The following is a 21628-nucleotide window of genomic DNA, read 5'->3' as shown; positions in this document are numbered from 1 at the left end:
TGCTTCACCCGCCTGACTTCAGCTGCCTGAAGTCCATTCCCAACACACAGCTGAACTTTTATGCATGCAGCATAACCTGTGCTCACCCTAACACACCTTCTGGTTCCGATTTAACTGTCCTTTCTTAAAACACAGAAAGCCCTCCCTGACACTTGCAGCACAAAATGGAACAGGGCTCTCTTGGGACCTGGAAGCTCCATGAGAGCAGGACCCAGGTTCATGTTCCCAGCACCCTGTACAAGACTGATACATAAGCAACACCCAATAAATACATGTGGAGTGAATGAAACGATGAACACATGAAGTTTCCGTTTATTCTGGGATGGGTTAGAATGAGCATCCAGGCCAAGAAGGCTTGCTGGTGTGTGGCCCATAATTGTGTCCAGAAGTCTCAGGATAGGCTTGCAAAGGGCACAGACCATGTGGGGCTCACACCTGCAGACTGCATCCTGAGGCCGAGCCCAGCTGCAAAAGGCCAGGCCTGGGGGACCAGGTCAGTCCTTCGGGGTGGGACAGGCCTGGCTGACTACACAACAATGGTCAGGGGTCAGAGGGACAGTGCACATTTCCCTGCCGGAGTGGGAGCAACTGGGTGTCGACTTCCAGGTCAGACTGGGCCCCACCCCCACAGGGACAACCAGGACCCTAGTGATTCTGCTCAATGTAGAAGGGAGGAAATCCTGAATGTGTGTCCCATTACTGCTCAGAGGCCCCCTTTGGCCCTAGGTCTCAACCACCCCCCACCTCCCCTATGGGATCAGCTGAATTCTCTGCAAGGCTTTGCCCCTCTGACTTCATCTCGGCCCACCACTCGTGTGGGCCAGCTGTTGCCTCAGTCATGAGGTCTTTCTCCCTTCCTCCCTCCAAAGGCATCCTGAGCCCTCTGGGGTGGTGTCCACTCCTGGGTCACTGACCCTCATGGTCTAACCACCAGGTAAGCACCCTACCCTGATCAACTTGCTGAGTAAGCATGTGGGCCATTGGCTCTTCCCGCTGATGCTCCTGGTGATCTCTGCTGGTGACTGAAAGACGCAGGACACCCTCCTCTGGCAGCATGTGGCCTGAGGCATCTCTGTTGCCCACCGTGTCCCTGGCCAAGGAGGACCTGGAGAAGCATCTCAGTGAGAACCCCTCCAGGCTGGCTTCCTGCGCTTGGAGGGCAACAGGCCTGGAAAGACCTTGGTCAGCTCTGAATGACATGCCAGCACCCAGGTCTTCTCCATGTTCACGGCGTCAGCCACACCTTCTTGAACCCAGCTTGCTGGGACAGCAGGTCCTGCAGGCTGCGATACTATTGCTGACCAGCTGCATCACAGTACCATTAGCACCGAGGTCCCCAAGCAGTTAGGGTGCCAAAGGATGTGTGCTCACAAGCTGTCGCCTTGGGACAGGTCCCCGCCGTGCTGACCACGTGATGATCCTGGTGGTGGCTGACAACCTCCCAGGGCTGTGCCAGCAGCATGGGACAAAGCCTTCACCCAACTCTTTAGTGGGCTGAATAGTGTTCCCCCAAAAAGTACACCCAAGTCCTAACTGCCGATACCCGTGAATATGAAGGATCTCGGGATGCGTCACCCTGGATTAGGGTGGAGTTGAAATCCAATGACTGGTGTCCTTGTAAGAAAGGAGATCTGAGACACAGAGGCTCACAGGGAGGTCCCGTGAAGGAGGCGGAGCCTGGAGTGAAGCTGTCATGAGCCAAGGAATGCCCTAAGTCACCAGAAGCTGGAAGAAACAAGGAAAGATCCTACTCCGATACTGCTCTGTTCTTGACAATGAATGTCTCTCAGGTCAACAAAACTTGCCCTGGCTTGGGGAGCACTCAGGCCAGGCCCAGGGACTGAGACAGGCATCTATCCGAGACAAGCCACCCAGGGAGCCACCCTTTTTCAAAAGAGGAACGTGGCACCAAGTCACAGCTCCCTGAGGCCTCCACTTCAAGAATGCCTGGGAGTTCTTTCCACAGCCTTCTTCAAGATTCCTGCCCTTGTGAAGGGCCTGCATTCAGAAACTTCAACGTGGTGGTGGTCAGCGCTTTGGAAACTGGTGGTGAGGAGAGACTCGTGCCAAGAACACAGGCCCACAGCTTGAAGGTATTTGGCAGGCAGGGTGGGGCTTTCCTTCCCGTGGGTTTCTGAGCGCTGCAGGCTCCATCCACAGCCCATGTCTTCTCATTTCAACACAAGGTCCTAATGATCTCGAGGGGCTCTCTGTCCCAGCCCCCTGGAAGTGTCTAGGAGAGACGATGGGTCATGGACGTGTCACATCTCATCAAACTCTGGGTTGGGACCCATCCCTCAAGTCTGTCTCATCTCCACTGGCGTGTGCACACACACACTCAAGGGATCCCAGCTTGCGGCAGGCTGACCTGAAGGCTCGCACCGTGGACCACCACTCAGGTGGGCATACCAGCCCTCCCTCTCCCCGAGTTGGGCCACCTCAGTCCTCCTCTGCTCCAGAAGGCAAAATTCTTCCAGGGTTTTCTTTTGTCTAGTGCAGAACACCTTTCTTTCACCTCTCCAAAGCAAAGCTTCATCCTGTGAAGGCACACTGGATTTTGTGCCTCAGCTGAAGAGTTCTGAGTCAAGAATAGTTTGATTTTCTTCCAAAGGCTATGGTTAACCAAGTACAGGAGGCCAAGGGACTTCGCAGGGTTCAGAACTCAAATGGTGCCTGGTCTGAGAGACGGTAGGGAGGCGGCAAGAGGAGAAGGGTCTCTGCAGAGGCACAGCCCCAGGCCTCACCCAAGAGGCTCTTCCAAGACAGAGTTGAAGCCCAGGCAAAGGCCGTCAGGGTGCCCAACTCCGCCCCCCCCCCCGCCCCCCGCCAGGGCAGGGCCAGAGCTGGAAAGCGCTGCTCTCAGGGCAGGTTCCTTCACCTTCACACAGCTGACACTTAAGCACAGAACAGTCAGTAGCAATCATTGGCCTCTGCCCACTAGGTGACCAATGTCCCCCAAACAATGCAAAACTGCCTGGGACTGAGAAGCACCGCTCCAGGGAAACCTGCTAGAACGGGGCTGGGCCACGACAAAGAACCCCAACCAACTGGGCACTCTGAGCCTGTGGGCGGGGGTGGCACCAGGAAGGCTGCAGCTGCTGGAAACACAAAACCACGCCATCCCGACATGGGAAGGTTCTGTGGCTGGGTTTCCCAGATCTTGGGGTGCTTTAGCCAGATTCAACTGGCCTTTTTCAAGTCAGGTTACACCTACCAAACCTAGGACATTTTACTCCATGGTGACGTGAAACTGCACTTAAAACACCAGAACTCATGGAGCAGGAAAGCAAGCATGCGGAACTGTGTGAGCAAATCCCCAGACACCAGCCTGGGCCTCTCGTAAGCCACTCTGCAGACCATCAGGAATACAAGGTCCCAATGTAACCGGCTTGCTGGCCCCAGCCAACCTTGGAGTAAAGGCATCTAGAGGCCTGGAGCTGGACCCTTTGGTGACAGGGGACTGCCCTGCCACCCCCTCCCTGCATTCCCGTGCCGGGAACAGTGGAGGAACCTGCCCATCACACTGCCGGTGGGTCAGACACCCAGGCCTACGACGGGCACAGAGTTTTCTTTTTCTTTATTTGTCTACATTCAGCTTAATTCAGATGTACTGCCTGAATGATCCAGACATACAAAAAAAACCCACTCTTTCCCACTGGTTTTTAAAATAAAATCTTCACTTATAAAACTGAAACACTAAAGCATTAAAATACAGAAAGCTCGTTTAACTCACTTCACAAAAGCATTAACAGATGATGTATCCCTTCTGTAGCTATTTAAAGACAAACTGAGTTAACACTAACACCAATTGTAAATAGACAGAGGGATACGTAACTGCAAGAACTCAAAAAACTCTACTCGGACAAAGTTGTGATGGCAACTAACAAACCATTGAAGACATGGAAGTCCCAAACACGGCTAAATATGGGTCACAGGACGGGTCACGGCAGTGACCAGCTGCACCTCACAACACAGCAACGTGGACAGGTTGGGGCGGAGGGGGCCTGGAGGCCAGCTGACATGTTAACTGTGATGCATAAAACTGAATCTTACAACGAGGGGTAAGTGCAGAAGGTACAAATCTTCACCCCTCGGGGGGGCTTTATCTATACTGGTAGTTCATGCTGTGATCTGCGTTTCTGCCGTAGCCGCCCTGTGAGGACTGGTAGGAGCTGGGAGGGCCGCTGTAATTCTGGCCGGACCCCGGGGAGTTGTAGTTTGATTGTGACGAGTAGCCTCCTAGGGAAGAGAGGAGTGGGGTTAGAGGGGAGCAGCACGGGGCTCGCCCTGCCATCACAGCTCAGGACCACGGCCAGCACCCGAGCCGCGCTGTGTCCGCTCGTGAAACCACAGCAGGGGAGCAGTACGGGCACGGCCTCTCGCTCAGTGCCTTCCCTGGGTCATTAGGGCTGGTGGTCACCAATACCCTGTGAGGTGGAACCACCGGACCCTGGTTTGTAAGCGGTGGGGATCTGTCCTGTACAGACAGCGGGAGCGGTCTCTGGGGGCTGCCCGAGCACAAGGCTGAGCCTGAAGCCCCTGAACCAGAAACCACACAGCAGGCTGTCTGGGCCTCGGTGTTGTGAGCATTTTCCATACAGGTGCCATCATTTTAAGACCAAGGCATCATCTGGATGTCTGGCTTCTGAAAAGCCGAGAAGCTGGAGGTATGCCTCAGCCCATGTGCCCGTGTCTCTCTTCCTGTTCTCATCCCACATGGAAGCCAGATGGCAGGTGCCACCGCAGCCCTGCCTACGCTACCCGCCTGTCCACGCCAGGCGATGCCCGTCACCGGACCCCCCCATACTGTGCCACCTGCCAATCCAGGCCCACCTTGTTTGCCTTGGTATGAGGAGCCGCCCCCAGAGCCACCGCCGTAGCCCCCGTGTGACCCTGGGTTGTAGGACGACCCGCCTGAGCCGTAGCTGTTCCCGCCGCTCCGGCCTCCACTACCACTGTAGTCTGGGGGAGAGAAGACAGCGTGGTTAAGGGGCCTTGGCAAAGACACAGCTGGGGTGGTCCGGGATCCTCGTGCTATGGCCCTGGAAGTGGCAGGTTGAGACCATGGGCCTTTACAAATCTCCCTATCCCGTCTGCTTTAATCTGGCACGCACTCATTTGCCTGAGGACTGCCAGGGGCCGGCTGCAGCCCTGCAAGGTCATTGTGCCCTGGGTCAGCCTACTCACCAAGCTCGGACACCCAGTTGCATCCTGCCTTCCGACCTACTCCTCCAACCCAAGTTTCCCAGCAATTCAGGAACCACACGGCAGCTTCCTCTCTTCCCACCCAGCTGCCACCAGGCACCCAGTGTCCCCTGGCCGCCCCCCACAGAGAGAACGGCTTCTTTAAAATCCCTGGCCTGCCTGTGGACCAGTGTCCCATCACAGAAAACAAGCGCCCACCTACGCTTTCCTAGCTCGGCCACCAGCTCAGCTGCAGCCTGCTGGGTGTGGGCATGAGGGGGAGGGAGAGGCGCAGCAGAGAAGTGACTCGGGCTTTTTGGGGGGACTGGAGGCAAGGCTGTCTCCAGGGCCCATCCCCAGAGCTCCCTGCAGAGCAGCTGGCCCCGACTCACAGACTCCACCCTTGTGCCCTAGCCTCAACCCACAGGCTTCCTTGGCACAGGGGCCTCCGCTAGACCGGCCTTCGGAGACCACCACAGGAAGGGAACGGCAAGGATCTGGGCCAGGGCAACTCTGCCTCCACGATTTCCCTAAAGCCCGCCCGGCAGCCAGCATCACCCGGCTTCCTTCCAGTCCCTGAGCAAGAGGCCAGGGCAGAGGCTGACTTCCGACACTCCACGGGGTGCGCCGCTGGCCCGGACCCCGGCCAGGCCTCGGGGCCCTGGAAGCCAACTCACTGAATTTGCTCTCGTAGCTGTAGTCTGATCCGCCCCCGCCCCCGGGGGAGCTGTAGGAGTTTGAGTAGGAGGAGTAGTTGCCTTGTCCATGGTTATAGCCCTTCTGCTTGCCCTGCGGGGGGCCGTAGTTGCTGTACTGGCCCTGGCTGTACGACTGCTGCTGGCCTTGGTGGGACTGGTAGCCCGAGCCGTAGGACGGCTTCTGCTGGCCCCCGTGCGGCTGCTTCTTTCCGGCGTGTTTCGGGGGCACCGGTGAGTTGTAGTTGTCGCCTTGGTAGTAGGAGCTGTAGCCGGAGGAGCCACCACCGCCCCCGCCGCCGCCACCACCGGCATTCCCAGAATGCCCTCCGTTGCTGTAGAACTGACCTAAACAGGAAGGCAGCGGGTCAGGCGGAGGATGGGGGGGGAGACGGGGGAGGGCAAAGACAGGGAAGGTCGCAGCTGTGGGTCCTGAAGGCTGACCCACAAGCCCCGCTGCCCGGGGGCCAGGGCAGAGGGCCAGAGGCAGGAGAGCGAGGAGCAGTGGCTCCAATCCTTAAAGCAGCCTGGTCTGGGCTGGTCCAGCCTTCAGCGCCACTCCCCCATCAGCTGATGACAACAATGGATCTTTGCCAAGCAGCGGCAGGACAGTGCGCCAACAGCAGCTTTTGCAGCGGATGTCAACATTACAATGAGATGAGCTCCGAGCGCAAGATGACATTCATGACTAGCTGTTACCCAGATGTCCCCGACGGTGACAGGGAAAGCAAAGCCCCAGAAAAGCAGCCGGCCACCCCCACCTCCCCCCTGCTGTGCTGGGACGAGGCTCTGCAGTCATAGGCCTGGGGGACCCCAAGGGATGCTCTTTAACAAGGCCCTGGAAACTGGTGTTACTCCTGGACGAACAACTGGTCTGATGTGGCTCTTGGAGGAGTAAATGGAGAGTTAGTCAAATGACCTGGGGGCGTCTCCCTGGTGTGACTGGTGCAAACGTAGGACTTAAGAAGTGATTCTCATGGGGAGGCTGGCTAAAAAGTTGGGATCCAAACATCCAGGCCAGGCCTCCAGTTACAGCCGCAGATGGCCCCCCAGAGGGCCCCTCTTTGTTCCCAGCACAGCTGCCAGGGGCAGGCGGACCGAGCGTGGATCGACAAGCGTGCAGGGAGACCACCACATTCTCAGACCCCGAAGCTGAGAATGTCAGTTAAGACCCTCCTCTGGTCCTCCGTGTAGATCCCATCCCACAAGACAGGTATGTCCACACCCTGCCCCCACCAGACACTCAGGTGGGCCGATGGGGGATGGGTCAGCGAAGGTGAGGTGGGAGGAAGGGGAGGCCAGGCCGTGTGGGTGGCTCCCAAGCCCAGCAGACAATCCCCAGCGCTCACACGGGGGCAGTGGGGCTCCTGGCTGGCGGAGCAGGTAGGTGGGCCTGTGGGCACGCCTTCGCCGGTTGGTGCTGCCTGTCTACAGACGGCCTGGAGCTACCCCGCTGTGCCCAGGGTGGGTGGAAGGGGGAGGGGACACTCCCACACAGCCCACTTCCTTCCCATATCGAGCACCGAGGGTTCCCCCGTCTTTTGAGTAGAGTTAATTTGGGAGTCATCCCATGCCTCCCACCCGCTGGAGATGTGCACCCCATACTGCTAGGTCTTGGGTTGCTGGAACAAGGATTTGGATAAAACTGATCTGTGACATCAGTTTATTTTCTTCAGGTGGCCTCCTCCATCCCTCCACCCGCCCCCATCACAAAGCCAAAACACCAAGGAAAAGGGCATGGTCCACAATGCGAGAGAGCAAACATGCGAAGGCCTGGCAAGGAGGCTGGAGGATAGGAGGTCCTCTTCAGACCCCCTCTCAGAACCCCGCCACCTCAGCTGCCCCACGGCCTAAACTGAGCACCTCAGCGCCCCTCCTCAAGCACAGGAATGAATGAAGACGCCAAGTATTGAGGACTTGTTACTTTAACATGTATTGATTAAAAAAAAATAAAGGGAAGGAGAAGTTTTCAACGTCATTTCAGGATAACTATTTCCTGGTATAAAAAGACATTATTCTCAAACAATAACTTTCTAAAAAAAAAAAATACATCATGCAAAGTTTTAAAAAGTTTCACTGAATGTTTCAAACCTCTGGGAACAAATTATATAGTAACCATTTTGACCACTTTTTGCCCGAAAAAACGCAAAATCTTGCAAGTCAATGCAAAGGCAGGCTTTGCTGCAAAGAACTGCTGACCAGAGCCCAACCGTGCTCTTTCCAAAAGGGACTGCCACTGGGAAACGGGGGTCTCAGTGAAGAACGCTATTGCCTCTGTGTGCCTCTGCGCACAGGTAGAAGTCAGAAACTCCAGCCTGCACCCAAAGGTGAGAGGGCAGAAGGTTCCAGACCTTCTGGAATCCATCATGGCTGCATACCCAGCAGCACTGGGTCCTCACTGGAAGAATTGGGCTGCGTATTAAGTCTTTCTGCTTATTTTAAAGCCCCATTAAAACAAACTCTAGAATCCCATGCATTTGCAGCTGTGATTAGGACTTGCAAAATTCCACGTTCTCTCTCCCTTAAAGCCTGTCTGTTTCCTGCACTAATAATGGAAGCACAGTTTTGATACCTTTGAGAGTTCACCTCTAACTAAACCAGCCACAAAATACCACACCCACAAACAAAACCCACCAGAGCATTTACAAAAGGCGGGAGAGGTTAACTTAGCACAATGTACAATTCCCAATGTTCCCAACGTTTTACAAGCTTATTTAAAAAAAAAAGAAGAAGAAAAAAAAAAAGCCAGTTGCTCTGGATTCAGATGTGATAAAATCATTTTCATTACTGTCAAAGGCATCAACCAGATGTGGGAATTTGTTAAAAGGTTAAAAATTCATACAAAACCTGCTGTAAATTAAGACAAAGGTAGATTAAAATGCATCATTATCTGTCTCTTAAATAAAGTAATGCTTTCCATAAAAAGCAAAGGTGGGCTTTTGCCTTGATGCTGACCAGCGCTGGCTCTAGAATTCTGTGCAATTCTGCACAAAAATGCATTCTCTGAAAATTGTTTTCCACTTATTGTGAACTTCAATATGACCAAGTTCAAAGGCAAATCACGATAAAAACTGCCATTGTCTTAAATTCTGCAGGCTAAGAGTTTCAGACAAGCTGCGGTGACAAGCCACGGTTGAGAAACCCAGTGAAGCACAGGGGCACAGCACGGACACTTTGGGTTTTGGAGTTCGAGAAAATTGGAGTAAAAAGTTGATTTTGTGTGCAATACTTTTAGATGCTCTAGGAAGACCCAAAATCATGATAGCCGTAGCAGTCTGTGAAAAAGTCACCTACAAAAGGGGGAGACAGAGCAGAGAAAAAAAATTAGAATTCTTTTGAAAAATGGCACAGAGCGCCACATTTGAAATTCATGTTTTAGATTTCTCTGCTCCTGTAACCCCCCAATGAAGGCTCCTTCTCAAGACAAGAGCTGTGCACTGTCAGGAAAAGCATCATCACAGGATTGGTGCTTCGCATGGCTTAAAGCAGAGAAATTTAAAATTCTGACTCTTAAGAAAATTTCAAGTCACACAAATATGTGTGTTAACATTTAAAGAACAAATTACACTTTGCAGGACGGGGCTGGAGGATCGTCTGCCCTAATCCCTGAGAAGAGGTGCGTGCCACTCCTAAATCTCAGGGAGGCTGCTGCTGGTGGGCCGCCCTGTTCTGACTCAGGCGTGGCAGCTAGACTGTAGCTTCTCCCCACCCTCAGACAAAGAGAAACACACACTTACTGTAGCCTGCTGTCGCCGAGCTGCCTCCATACCCATAGCTGCCGTAGCCCGCACCTGGAAGGAACACACAGGGTTACAGGGCTGGGAGGTGAGCCTGCCCCTGCTCTCCCGCCGTCCTGGCCTGACCCCAGGGGCCCCGCACACTCCAGGGAGCAAGCAGGGTCCACGGGGACAACACAAGGCAAGGGTCCTCACCAGCATTCATGTAGCCTCCATGGTTGGCGCCACCAAATCCTCTCCCTCGACCTCGACCTCGGATGTTTCCTCCTCTTCCCCGCCCTCGAAGGTTCGGGGGTGGGGGCACTTCATTGTGCATGGGGCCTCCCATGCCAAACCCAGGGTTATGTGGCTGCAGGGGACAGAACAGAGACGAGGGGCGTTCACCTCGCACTCCAACCACAGGAGAACTCGCGCTAAGGCCAGAGACGGCCGGGCCAACTGCTTACCTTAGCAGCAAATTTCGGTCCACCTCTGACGGGGACGGGGGCTCTCTTCTTCTTGTTGGCTTCCAGGGCGAGAGGGGCATCAGGGAACAGTTTTTCTAGTGCGGCAAGAGCGGCATATGCTTTTGCCACCTTTTTGTTTGAGCCAGCACCCTGAAACTTCTGTCCGTCCACCTCGACCTAGGAAGGACAGATGCATGGTCAGGGTGGCCCGGCGCCTCCCCCTGGGGCAGGAGTGCTCTCCTGGGGAGCTGGCTGCTCACCTCCATGACGAAGCGCTTGTCATGGCTGCCCCCGGTCTCGGAGATGAGCTCATACTTGAGGCCACGCCTCTTTTCGTTAAGTTCCATAACAGGGTTCTTGCCATGCTTGGTCAGGATCGGCCCCTGCTGTTTTACGTTCTCAGGGAAAACAGAAAAGAAAACCAAAAAACTCAGCTAAGGGTTTTCCGGCACGTGGAGGAGGGCAGCTGCCCCCCAAACATGAGAGAGGCCCCTCCACTCCATCTTCCCTGCTGTCCCGCACCACCCTCGCCTCCCAGCCTCTGGAAGTCATCTGAGGACCTCCCAGCAACAGGACTGCCTCCACCCGCACCCCATCTCTGGGGCATGGCCTGTCTTTGACCGAGGGCCATCCCACTGCAGCCCTGGGTGCTGGGTCAGCATCAGCAGGGCCCTCTTGGTGGTGGCTCAAAGGCTCACACCCAGCTCCCCGTGCAGGGGAGCTTCCTAGACTGGAAGCTACTCTTTTGGCGGGGGGGCATGAATAACAAGAACCAGTAACCATGCTCATAGGACACGGAGCTGCCTGCGGCATCCCGCTGGTCACGCCAGCCCCCACCATGTGCTCACCTCGGCGGTGGGATCTGAGGGGAAGGCAGCACTGGGGGTCGAGGAAGCTTCCACCACAGGCGGAGGGGCCACCACAGCCGGCTTTGCTTCCGTTTCCTCAGCGGAATCCTCCCCCTTGCTGGAATCTCTGCCTTCTGCGCCGGTAGGCAGGCCCATGTCCTGTAACACCTGCAGGAGGGACACCCACAAGGCTCCCCAGTTAGGGGGCGGGGACTTAGCACCAGGGTCATCGACGAAGATCTCCGCCCATTCCCCAGGATCCTAAATCAGAGGCTCCTAGGGTGGCAGCCAGCAACTGGAGGCTGTCTCCCCCATCCCCCGAAACCCTGCTGCCCAGCTACATTTGGGGACTCTGCCTGTCAACCACAACGACGAAGCCATTCTTCCATGTGTGACTTGGCAGACACTTAAAAATCTCATCTCAGTGTTCACACACCCTCCCTAAGCCTTGAGTTGTCCTCACTGAGGGTTTCAATAGCCTCGGACAGCTCCATAGGAGCCCAAGATGCAGAAGCGCTTTGCTGTGCAAAGAACAAGCACAGGGTGCCCGACCCTGCCCATGTTTACCTTCACGGCCACGTGCAGCTTGGCCGTCTTCTTGGACGGTCCGGAAGCCTCGAATGAGCTGCCGTCCACCTCCACTGACATGGTAAAGATGGGGGCGTGCACCGGGCCGGTCTGGGAAACCAGCTTATACTGCAGGCCTGGCTTCAGCTGGTTGAGTCTCATGAGGGCGTTCATAGCTTGAGGGGGCTCTGCCTTCTCCTCTACAGAGAGAGAACCCCGACACTGTTCTGGACTGTCAGTCAGCACTCCCCGGATGACCTCCTGCTGCGTGGCCTGGGAGCCCACGCTGGCCAAGGCCTCACCCACGCTGCTCCCAGCATAGCCACCCCAACTTGTGTTCCAGACCCCCACAACAATCATTTAACAACAGGCTGCAATATCCTGTCTGAGAAAATTAAGGCAAAAGCAAGCATCTCACCACTTTGGGATGACTCTTAACTGAGCCAGAAGAAAAACACACTTAAGGACTAGAAACAAATGCTAGTACCTTTCTTCTGAATCTTCTTCTTCTTTTTGCTAGGAGACTTTTCCTCCCCATCTTCTTCCATCGGGCGTTTCATGGGCGTAATGGCATAGGTGGTGCTGGGGGGGATTTGAACTGAAGGAAGAGAGCACAAGAGAAAAGGCTGAGAATCCCTCCTGTGCTCCTGCCAGCAGTCCACGTTGACACCACCAGCCTGGGGCTGGGCCCCCGTGGCGTGCTTACCTGTGTAGTCCACTGGGTTTTCATTCTTTGGTTTCTTGGGCATCTTAGAAGGCAGAGGGTCCATACCCAGAACTTTATGGAGCTGGCCAAACGCAGCAAGTCGCAGGGCATGCTGGAGGAGGAAAGAGGACCTGACTCAGCCGCCCTGTGCTCCCCGCCAGGGAGTGTGCGCTCACTAATGCCTTCTGGAAGGGGTGGGAGCTGAGGGAGTTGCTAACAGTCTCCCCTACAACAGCAAGGGGTCCCCCAACAGCCAGGGGAGGGCCCGACTGCCAGGGCCCAACCTTGCTGTGGGGGAAGGCCAGCCTGTGACCACCCCCCTTGAGAGGAATACAGGAGACCCCAACCTGGGGACTGGTTGCCACACGGAGCCACGTGGTGGGCCTGCAAGGGAAGGACCCTGGAGCAGTGCACACTGCAAATACATCTCCCCACTGCACTCGGTGTCCAAAAATAGCACTCGAGCAGGCTGAGGGAACAGGCGACAACCACGCGTGGCGCCAAGGGAAAGAAGCAGCCCAGATTGGGGCGCCCTGTATCAGGCACAATCCCTTCGCCTTCGGTCCCCAACCTGAGCCTATGAGTCCAGCGGCTACCCTGAGAATACCCAGTAACGGAACTGGAAGCCAGTGATTACAGACTGGGTAAGGGCTCACGGTGGCAATGGCGGTGACTATACCTGCGCACTCTGTGTGATATCTTCCCGTTGCTGTCTGTCTAGATGCCCAATAGCATCAGTGGCTTCTTTTTCACAAGGGTCATAAATGCCAGAACCATCTGAAGGCAGGAAACAAGGAAGATATGCAGAGGATTATCTTTTAGCATCTTGGAAGAGTTGTGCTGCCTGAGGGAACCAGGTGCATTACCCCCCACGCCCCATCCACACCCAGCTCTGGAAAACACGCTGAGCTCGGTGACCCACTCGGCGTCCAGCCCATGAGATAAATCATCCACGTGTCTCAGAGCAAGGAGCTCGCGTGGGAGTGGGTCACCACTGCCCCGGATCCGCCCTGAGTCACAGCTGCGGAGCCGGCACAGGGCTGGATATGATGGTGCAAGAGGGTAGTCACATGCTTCAGCCCTAGGGGGACAAGGGGCTGCTGCTGCCCTAACCCACTCGGGGGACCCGCCAGGAAGTGGCCTCAGGGCCTCAAACCCTGTCCTTTCCCTGCAACTTGCAAAGCACAAGGCCCCAACCTGGCATCACGATCCCCGACGCCAGGCACTCCAGCACTCTCCGCAGGGCCTCGCCGGCACCCATTGGTCTGTTGGCCGTGCCGATGGACTTCTCACAGAGAAGCTCAAGGGGCTGAAAGGCAAGAGGGACAGTTAGCTCCAGCGTCTAGGAGGTGGTCAGCCGACACTGAGGAGCTGTCACTATGTGTGTGTGTTTTTGGCGGGGGGAGGGGTGTCAAAGCCCTCCAAGTTCACAAGTTGAGGCTAAACCGAATCAGGACAACTACAGCCCGGCTTGGTGACTTTTCCTTAAAGGGACAAACATTAAATCTGTCAGACTATGTGAGCCAAGAGACCAAGCTGAAGCGGTTACCTAGATACTTATATTTATTATGTAGCCACTTAAAAATATAAAGACCATATAACTACGGGGCGTAGACAGGCAGCTGGCCAGATTTGGCCTATGGGCCCCACTTTGCTGACCCCTGTGTCCAAGAGCAGCTACAAAAATTCTTCTTCGTGGAGAACAGTGTCACAGTAAACGTGCTACCTGGCCAGCCCCCTCCCTAGGCTGAGCTTGTGTCCACCATGGCCAGGGAGGCAGAATGGGGATGGCCGTCCTGTTCTAATTCTCATCCCCCACCCAGGGTGTGGCACAAAGTAGTTGCTCAATAAATGGCTAGTACGGGGATGCACTGGCCACACCCCAGAGCGCCACTCCAGCCCAGTTATCGTAACATATTCCTGGGATATAGGAGAACATCTCTGCACACCTGACCCTCAAGTGGCCATAGCTACAAGGTGCCTTACCCATCCTCTGAGGGGACCCCAGGTGGGCACGCGGGTACACAGGTCCCTCAGGACCCGGATGACAATGACACACGACTTCAGCCCGTTGGCTCTGGCCTAGAGAACAAAGCACAGGCTCTTTATACCAAGGAACCTCCCTTAAACACAAGGCAAACATGAAAAACACAAGTCTCAGGGTGCTACTTTGTCAAGGGTAAATGGTGAACGTTCAAGACCATCAAGTGTGTGGTCAGCAGCAGTTTCACCATGTGGATGAGAACAGGTTACTCTTGGCACAAAGCAGCAGCAGCCCACCTACTCAGTCACAAGCCTCCTTTGGGGACGTCAAATTTGTCTATGCGTGCTCCGTTAGCAACTGCACGCCTGCAGGTGCTAAGTTTGGCACGGCGATCTTCAATGTTACCGAAACTTTATGGTGAAAGTTAGCCAAGTTAAAACTTAGGAATTCTCTACCAAAAGACAAATAGAAGAACAAAATGCAAACCTGGAACCACTTGGCGTGTCGGAGGGACGCCAAGGCAGCAAGGCATTTCTGCCTGTCCAGAACGTCCGGGGGATCGTTGACTGATAGCGTTTCTATTCATGGATGGAATAAGAAGACAAGGTACAGTTTGACCAAGGGGTTTCTGTCAGGTGGAAAGGGGATGTGGCAGCTTCCTAAAGGGCAGCTGAGGCTCCCAGAATCTCAAAGTCATCTCCACCCTAGACCAGGGAAGGAGAAGCTAGAGTGCATTTAACTCTGCCCTGAGGAGATCGTAAAAATTGGAGGCCCCTCCAAAAAAAACAAAAACAAAAACAAAAGTGGGAAGTTACTCTAAAAGGAATCATCCCATGGGGGGGAAGGGGACAGATAGGTGGATCCTATCTTCTAATAGACAATTACCTTGCTTCCTCCCCATGATCTCCCGATAAATTAGCTATGCTAAAAATTTCAATAGCAAAAAACCCCAAAAAAACAAAAAGAAAAAAAAAAAAGAAAACCAATAAAAATAAAAACAAAACAAAACCCCCCAAAAAACAAAAACAAAAGCACCAAAATAGGTGGGGGGGGGAGTGGAAATGAACTCCCTCTCTGCTTCCCACAACGGCCATCCCCTGAGGCATCTGCGGCAAAGGGGACCACCTCCGCCCACCAGGCGGGACTGCCCTAGCCCCAGCCCTTGACAGAGAGAGTCCTGTTGGTCAAAGGTCCAGAGTCCCTAAATCGATAATTGGAATCAGGTATCAGAACCAAAGGTAATCAAAGAATAGCAACAAGGGCGCAAGGTGTGAGCCTCTGCTGCAGCAGAACTGGAGAGCTGTCACTGCCGCCACCCGGGTGTCAGGGGTTTGGATAAGGCCTGCGACCGTCACCTCCGCTCCGCGTCACCTCTGCTCTGCGGTGTGAGAGCGCCGATAAAAACCATCCGCGCAGAAGAGACACAGGAGGGGCCCTTGGCGGCCTTTGAATCACGAAAAGTGTTATGAGCCTCTGAGGTTTTCGTTTGCAAATCACACAACCGTTTACAACTTTATCCAAAACTCTGTACCGGCTCCTTGCGTTTCAATCACGGCAGCTGATAGAAGCGGCCCCTGGAAGAGGGCACGCGAAGCAGCCCTCGGTTCTGCTGCAACACAAGCTGTGTGCACGACTCCAACGTGATGTTCATGCAGAAACCATCTGGTTGCCTTCCAGAATTTAAAAACCATAAAATCACCAGGGACACACTTTTCCAAGGCCAGAGAACGCTCAACAGAAAAACCAAGTTTAACACTGATGAGAACACTCAAGGATTCAGATAAACAAAAAATGGTGCAATCCTCTATGAAAAGTGCTACTCACTTTTAGTGCAACCGTTTTGTCAAACTCCCAAGTACTGAAACTGAACGGGAGATGTGATCTGAGAGTCTACAGGTGGTCAAAACTACACCGACAGCCTTTTACCAAAGCAGTCTAAAACTGAATAGCACATTTGCCTGGCGAGGGAACACCAAGTTTCCACAGTCCTGCTGGCCTTTCTCAGCCTCCCTACCTCCGGCTAATACTTTCTCCATTTCTTCTCTGACAACGGGGGATGTCAGGTGGATGGTCAGGGACAATGGAGGCTCTTTTGTGTTTTTTATCACAATCGCAGCATCGTCAACAGACTGGAGTATTTCGTACTTGTCTTCTGTGACCGCCTACAAAAGAGAACGCAACTTTCAAACACACTTCCTCCTCAAGGCAGGCAATCAAAAGCTCTGTCGTGCTGGTTACCACAGCACACGTCAGCTTCTTGCAGGGTGACAGGACAGCAGCTCCTGCATCTAGGGGATCAGGACCTCCCTTCTGCCTACCAGGTCTTTGGCCATTTTCTGGGTACTCCAGAGTGGAGGTCTCTAACTGCACAGAGAAGTCATTTTTCATGGGGAGCTTTACAATGCGATGGGTAACACTTCAGGGGCTGGGAGAAGGAGACAAGGGTGTGAATCCTCATTCTGTCGCCTGGTAGTTGGGTAACTCTGGGCAAGTCACTTCATCTCATTCAGATGCTGGTTCCTAATGTTTAAAATGGACTTCTTGACAAGACCTAAGCCACCAGGCTGCAGGAGGCTTACAGAGACACCACGGTGCAAATACAACCCCCAGCAGAGCAGAATCCACCACTGGTGTTTCATACTCAGGTGAGCAGCCATCAATGTGGAAAGAAACAGTGTAGTAAGGTAATTTGTATCACATGACGCACACACAGAAAAGCATGTGCTTGTTGCAAACGCACGTGTCTATAAAAGGATGTTCACCTGGCTTCTGCCTTCTCCTGTGTATCAGTTTATATGTGCCTTAATGAGGAAAATTCAAACTCTTAAGGGTTTTGTTAGGGAAAACATAAAGGAAGTATCACATTGAGGGGAGGACAAATGCACACTGAAAGATCTAAGCTGGGGTTGTTCTCCACCTAAGGACTAGGGACCTTCTGGACTGCAGGGCCAGCGTCCGCCCTGCGGGACACTGAGCAACCATCTCCGGCCCCCACCGAGCGGAGATCAGCAGCGCCCCACTCCCCCCCACCCCCGACAACCAAAACTGTCTCCAACTCGCCAAATGTCCTCTGTGGGGGGCAAAATCGCCCCAGTCAAAAACCACTAATCTGAATCAATAAAAACACGCTTTATTTGTATCTTTCTTTAAAGACTTTCTACAAAAGATGTCTTTCCCTTTAAAAACATTTACAGCAACGTAATTTTCATCAACGAATATACTTTTGATAGACATGGATTAAAATTAACATAAAATTACCACCAAAACAGAAAAGTTTAAGGCTTCATTCACCTGAAATATACCTCTCCAGAAGTATCTACTGAACTGCATTAGCTCCACATTTCAATTCTGACTTCTACCCTAAATCCCAAATTATGTTACATGTGGGGAAAAAAAAAAAAAATCCATGCTTACATAGGAAAATGAACAGCACCTTTCCCTAAGGAATGCGATTTCTTAGTTTTGTTTTGTTACTTTATTCTTCTGCTACTCCTGTTGCTAAGTTGAGGGTGAATGTGTCCCAAGGAGGCAGCATACGGTGGGGACGCATGGAGGTCCTAAAACCCCAGGACTTACAACCAGGGATCCTGGGATCACCACTCAGCTCCTTGCGCCCTAGTCACATCTCCTAAAATACTCAGACAATAAAATCCTATCTCCAAGGGTCGTTATGAGAAGAAAATGATACACATATAAACAGCACACCTGGCCTAGGGTCTGGTGTAGTCAATTCTCAAGAAATGTCAGAGACTATTAATTACGCAACACTTTCGTAATGAAACAAATAAGCTGGTTTTATAAAAAGTTCTTATGTCCAGTTTTGGATCAGGGAGGAAGAGTTCATCATTGCACCTTCTATCCAACCATCCACATACCCGCCCATCCACCCCACTGAGTGTGGATTTAGAGCTCTAGCTCGGTGCAGCCCCGAACAGTGCAGCCCACCACATGGTAGGCACCGAGTCTTTCCTGGCTGACAGTGTTTGGGCCCATCTCGCTCAATCAGGCACCGTCCCAGGACCTTAGCAGCTCTGTGGCATCCTGCCCATCACCTATGGGTAAGGCATGCACAAGCACGTGCGAGGGGGGGTTTGTAGCGTGCCTCCTAGTGCACAGCACAAATGGGCCTCTCTTCCTCTGTCCCGCCATCCTCAACAAGCATGACCTGACCCCACCCAGTGGAGGCAGTCACACTCACAGCGAGCTGGATGGCGAGGTTGTCAGCCACCTTGTCCAGGAGGGCGGTCGTGGGCTTCTCCTTACATAGCAGCACCAGCTCTAAATCCAAGTCCCCCTTGAGCAGCAGGCCCTTTGCCACGAGGCCAACACGCATCACACCCCGCAGGGTTCTGGTCATGTGCTCCGTCTTCTGCTCCCTGAGGGACACACCAAAGTATGCTCAGTGAGGGATTCCGTGCAACCAGAACCCAGAGGCCCTGGAAAGGCTGGAGTTTCTTAGAAAAGGAGATGCTCACTCCCATGCTGGCCAGACTCTCTAGGAAGGATCCCCACCCTCCCAAACCTCAAACGTACCCAGCCCCTTCTTTGGTCTCATCCTCTGGGGGCACATCCACATTCTCGGACTCCGCGTGCTCGCCACTGCCTTTCTCCTGTTCGTCTATCCAGTCAGACACGGCTTTGAGAGCCCTCTCGGTGTGGGACACCATGTTCTGGACGGCCTCCAGTTCCTCTTGGGTTGGATAAACAGAAGAATGCTTTGCCATCACGTGGCGATCGTCATTCACAAAAATTCGCATTGGACGCTGGAAATGTGAACACTCAGTTAAAAACCTTGCAGAGACATCAAGCAACCCTCCACTCATCTTTCAAGCTGCCGCACTCAGAATTATGCCTTATCATTTGTGTCAAAGTAGGCCCCCTACACAACCACTACTGAAGATCTGAGAAGCAGGACAACCAGAGGGAACAGCTGTTCATTCTCGAGGCAGTTGAGAGAAAAGGGACACACTCAACTTTATATGTGTCTGTATGTATATACGTGTGAACTCTTAAACATCATGTAGTAGTATTTTATAATTCAAGAAGTCTAATGAAAAAACATGAGAATCAAATGCCTTGGGGAAATGCTACATCTCTGAATACGAATAAAGAAAGAAGTATGATTAAAAAAAACTTACCATTTTTACTTCTTTTGCTGTAGTGTCTGGAAATCAAATGTTTGCTTATCTTTTCAAATTGTGACAGATTTCCTTGGTGTTATCAATACTTCAACTATCTATAAGATCAGAAAACCTTTTTAGTTTCAAGTATTTCATAGATGGATGAATTTTAGCAGCCAGATACTGACTAGGACAAAAGACAGTGGTACAGCCACATGAAGGGGCCCTGGTAACACAGCAGGGCACATCTTTATTTCCAAGTAACCACTGCTAAGCTGAGGTAAAAACAACAAATTACAAAATCCCCTAAAAATGAAAACAGTTGGTTTCAGAAGCCAACTCTAACTTCCCACTCTTTCTACTTCATCTTCTTCATCTTTTTTTAATGCAAAGTATGCCAGTTTTTACAAATATAAAAAAAATTAAAAATGAGCCTTCAATAAAACGTAACAATACAAATGTTCAGCAAACTCTTGGTGTTTGGACAAGGAAAAGAGACGGAAGGAACTCTGGTCTTTGAGGGTAATAAAAAAAATGGAAGGAAAGCATGAGACAGGAGCTTCTATAAACCAGAAGGCAAGAACCTTCTGAAACATCAGGTGGATGTAACCACGGCACCACGTGGCCACACCTGTGGGTTCCATTTTGGAGAGGCCGAGAACCTCAAGTGCGCAACAGAAGTCTTCAGGACAAGCACAGCTGTTAATTACCATCTTGGGCTCTAAATAACATGCTGACTACAACCTACTCAATTCCCACTCTGTGCGAACAGTCTGGTCCACACTGAAATCTTCCAAATGAGTAAACAACAACAAAAAAATCCATCACAGTAATACACAACAGATGAATCCACCCATCCCATCCAACCACACAGCCCCTTTGATCTTGGTCAGTTACCAGCCAGGGCAACAGGCCCCCCCTGGGAAGGTACACGCTTCAAGAACAAACTTGGATATGACGGGCCAAAACAAGAATTTCCCACAATGCTTCAGGACTACCTAACAATCTAATTGCAGATTTGTAAGTTTCAAAGTAGAACTATAAAACTGAAAGGTGGAATGAGAGGTGATATTCCTGCAGAGCTACACACAAGCGGGGGTCAAGACTATGCCTGGTGGGGTGGGGAGAAGAGTGGAGGCCAATCTCTGGGCTCAGCTATTCACGTGCCCTTGATGAACCACTCCGTCACCACCAAGTGGGAGCTTCCGCACACACCTGGGCTTGAAACCCTGCCTGCCCAGCCACTAGCCATGTGGCCCTTAAGTTTCCTTGCAGCTTCCTTCTACACCTGTGACATGGATGCGCGCCCCCCCCTTGCCAAGAGGAGTGAAAATTAAACAAGTCAACTTACAGAAAACATGCAGCACAAACCCCATGGACTCTTCATAATGGCACCAACTTCTACCAACAAGATCTCCATTTGCCAGGTTGCCCTGGGAGCTAAGCAATGAGTGACAACGTGCATCCTCTATGAAGAAGCTCCCATTCATTCAGTTAGGAACACAGGATATCAAGAATGTATTCAAAAAGAATGCTTTACCTGTTAGGTATGTATTTAAGATAAATTTACGGTTGAAAGTACATGCGTGGTGTTTGTTCTAAAACACTCCAGCGAGTCAGGTAGTGGAGATGGGGGCAAAGATAAAACAGGATGGCAAAGTGCTTATAGCTGTTGAAGATGGGAGACGGGTATGTTGGGATTCACTTGTGATGTCTGAAAACTGCCAATCCAGTTTTTACTTTAATTGCAGAACAGACTTACATACTCTTAACTAAAGTGCAGCCACAGCAGGTCATCTAAAAATTTAAGCAATGCTCAGATATCCAGTTCTAAGCCAAGAAGCAGACTCTGAGAAATCCCAACCTACTGGTGATATGGCCATGTTAAACAGCCCCCACTCCTGGCCGCATCTATGCTGGAACCTCATCAATCTGATAAAGAAGGCTGATGTTTAAAAACCGTATTTAGGGGGCACATGGGTGGCTGAGTCGTTACGCATCTGCCTCTGGCTCAGGTCATGATCCTGGGGTCCTGGGATCAAGCCCCGCATCGGGCTCCCTGCTCGGCGGGAAGCCTGCTTCTCCCTCTCCCACTCCCTCTGCTTGTGTTCCTTCTCTTGCTGTCTCTCTGTCAAATAAATAAAATCTTAAAAAAAAAAAAAAGTATCTAGGGGCGCATGGGTGGCTCAGTCGTTAAGCGTCTGGCTTCGGCTCAGGCCATGATCCCGGGGTCCTGGGATCGCGCCCCGCATCAGGCTCCCTGGCTCAGCAGGAGGCCTGCTTCTCCCTCTCCCACTCCCCCTGCTTGTGTTCCCTCTCTCTGTCAAATAAATAAAATCTT

General features: G+C 52.5%; 1 protein-coding gene across 6 annotated transcripts in view; it reads right to left on the bottom strand.

Moving 5' to 3' along the window:
- Window positions 1–287: 287 nt before the first annotated feature.
- ILF3 (interleukin enhancer binding factor 3) overlaps window positions 288–21628 on the bottom strand; it is a 30872-nt gene continuing 9531 nt past the window's right edge. Inside the window, exons 2-20 of one of the 6 annotated variants that reach the window (XM_025863118.2) lie at window positions 19306–19403; window positions 18701–18930; window positions 18366–18543; window positions 16182–16329; window positions 14654–14745; window positions 14170–14265; window positions 13381–13492; window positions 12863–12960; window positions 12184–12295; window positions 11965–12075; window positions 11478–11677; window positions 10911–11078; window positions 10323–10460; window positions 10063–10239; window positions 9812–9965; window positions 9617–9670; window positions 5862–6227; window positions 4834–4962; window positions 288–4239 (exon numbers count right to left, since the gene is read on the bottom strand). In XM_025863118.2, the coding sequence (XP_025718903.1) occupies window positions 4103–4239; window positions 4834–4962; window positions 5862–6227; window positions 9617–9670; window positions 9812–9965; window positions 10063–10239; window positions 10323–10460; window positions 10911–11078; window positions 11478–11677; window positions 11965–12075; window positions 12184–12295; window positions 12863–12960; window positions 13381–13492; window positions 14170–14265; window positions 14654–14745; window positions 16182–16329; window positions 18366–18543; window positions 18701–18930; window positions 19306–19308 (2703 nt within the window). In that variant the 5' untranslated portion in view covers window positions 19309–19403 and the 3' untranslated portion in view covers window positions 288–4102. Of the gene's footprint in view, window positions 4240–4833; window positions 4963–5861; window positions 6228–7788; window positions 9170–9616; window positions 9671–9811; window positions 9966–10062; window positions 10240–10322; window positions 10461–10910; window positions 11079–11477; window positions 11678–11964; window positions 12076–12183; window positions 12296–12862; window positions 12961–13380; window positions 13493–14169; window positions 14266–14653; window positions 14746–16181; window positions 16330–18365; window positions 18544–18700; window positions 18931–19305; window positions 19404–21628 lie in introns of those variants that run through there. The other 5 variants (XM_025863119.2, XM_073887733.1, XM_073887734.1 and 2 more) reach the window with 5 other exon arrangements.

This window comes from Callorhinus ursinus, unplaced genomic scaffold, assembly GCF_003265705.2.
Source record: "Callorhinus ursinus isolate GAN/ISIS: 27379988/994484 unplaced genomic scaffold, GSC_fseal_2.0 scaffold82, whole genome shotgun sequence".
In the NCBI taxonomy this organism is placed as follows: Eukaryota; Metazoa; Chordata; class Mammalia; order Carnivora; family Otariidae; genus Callorhinus; species Callorhinus ursinus.
This window is presented reverse-complemented; position numbering and strand designations above follow the sequence as displayed.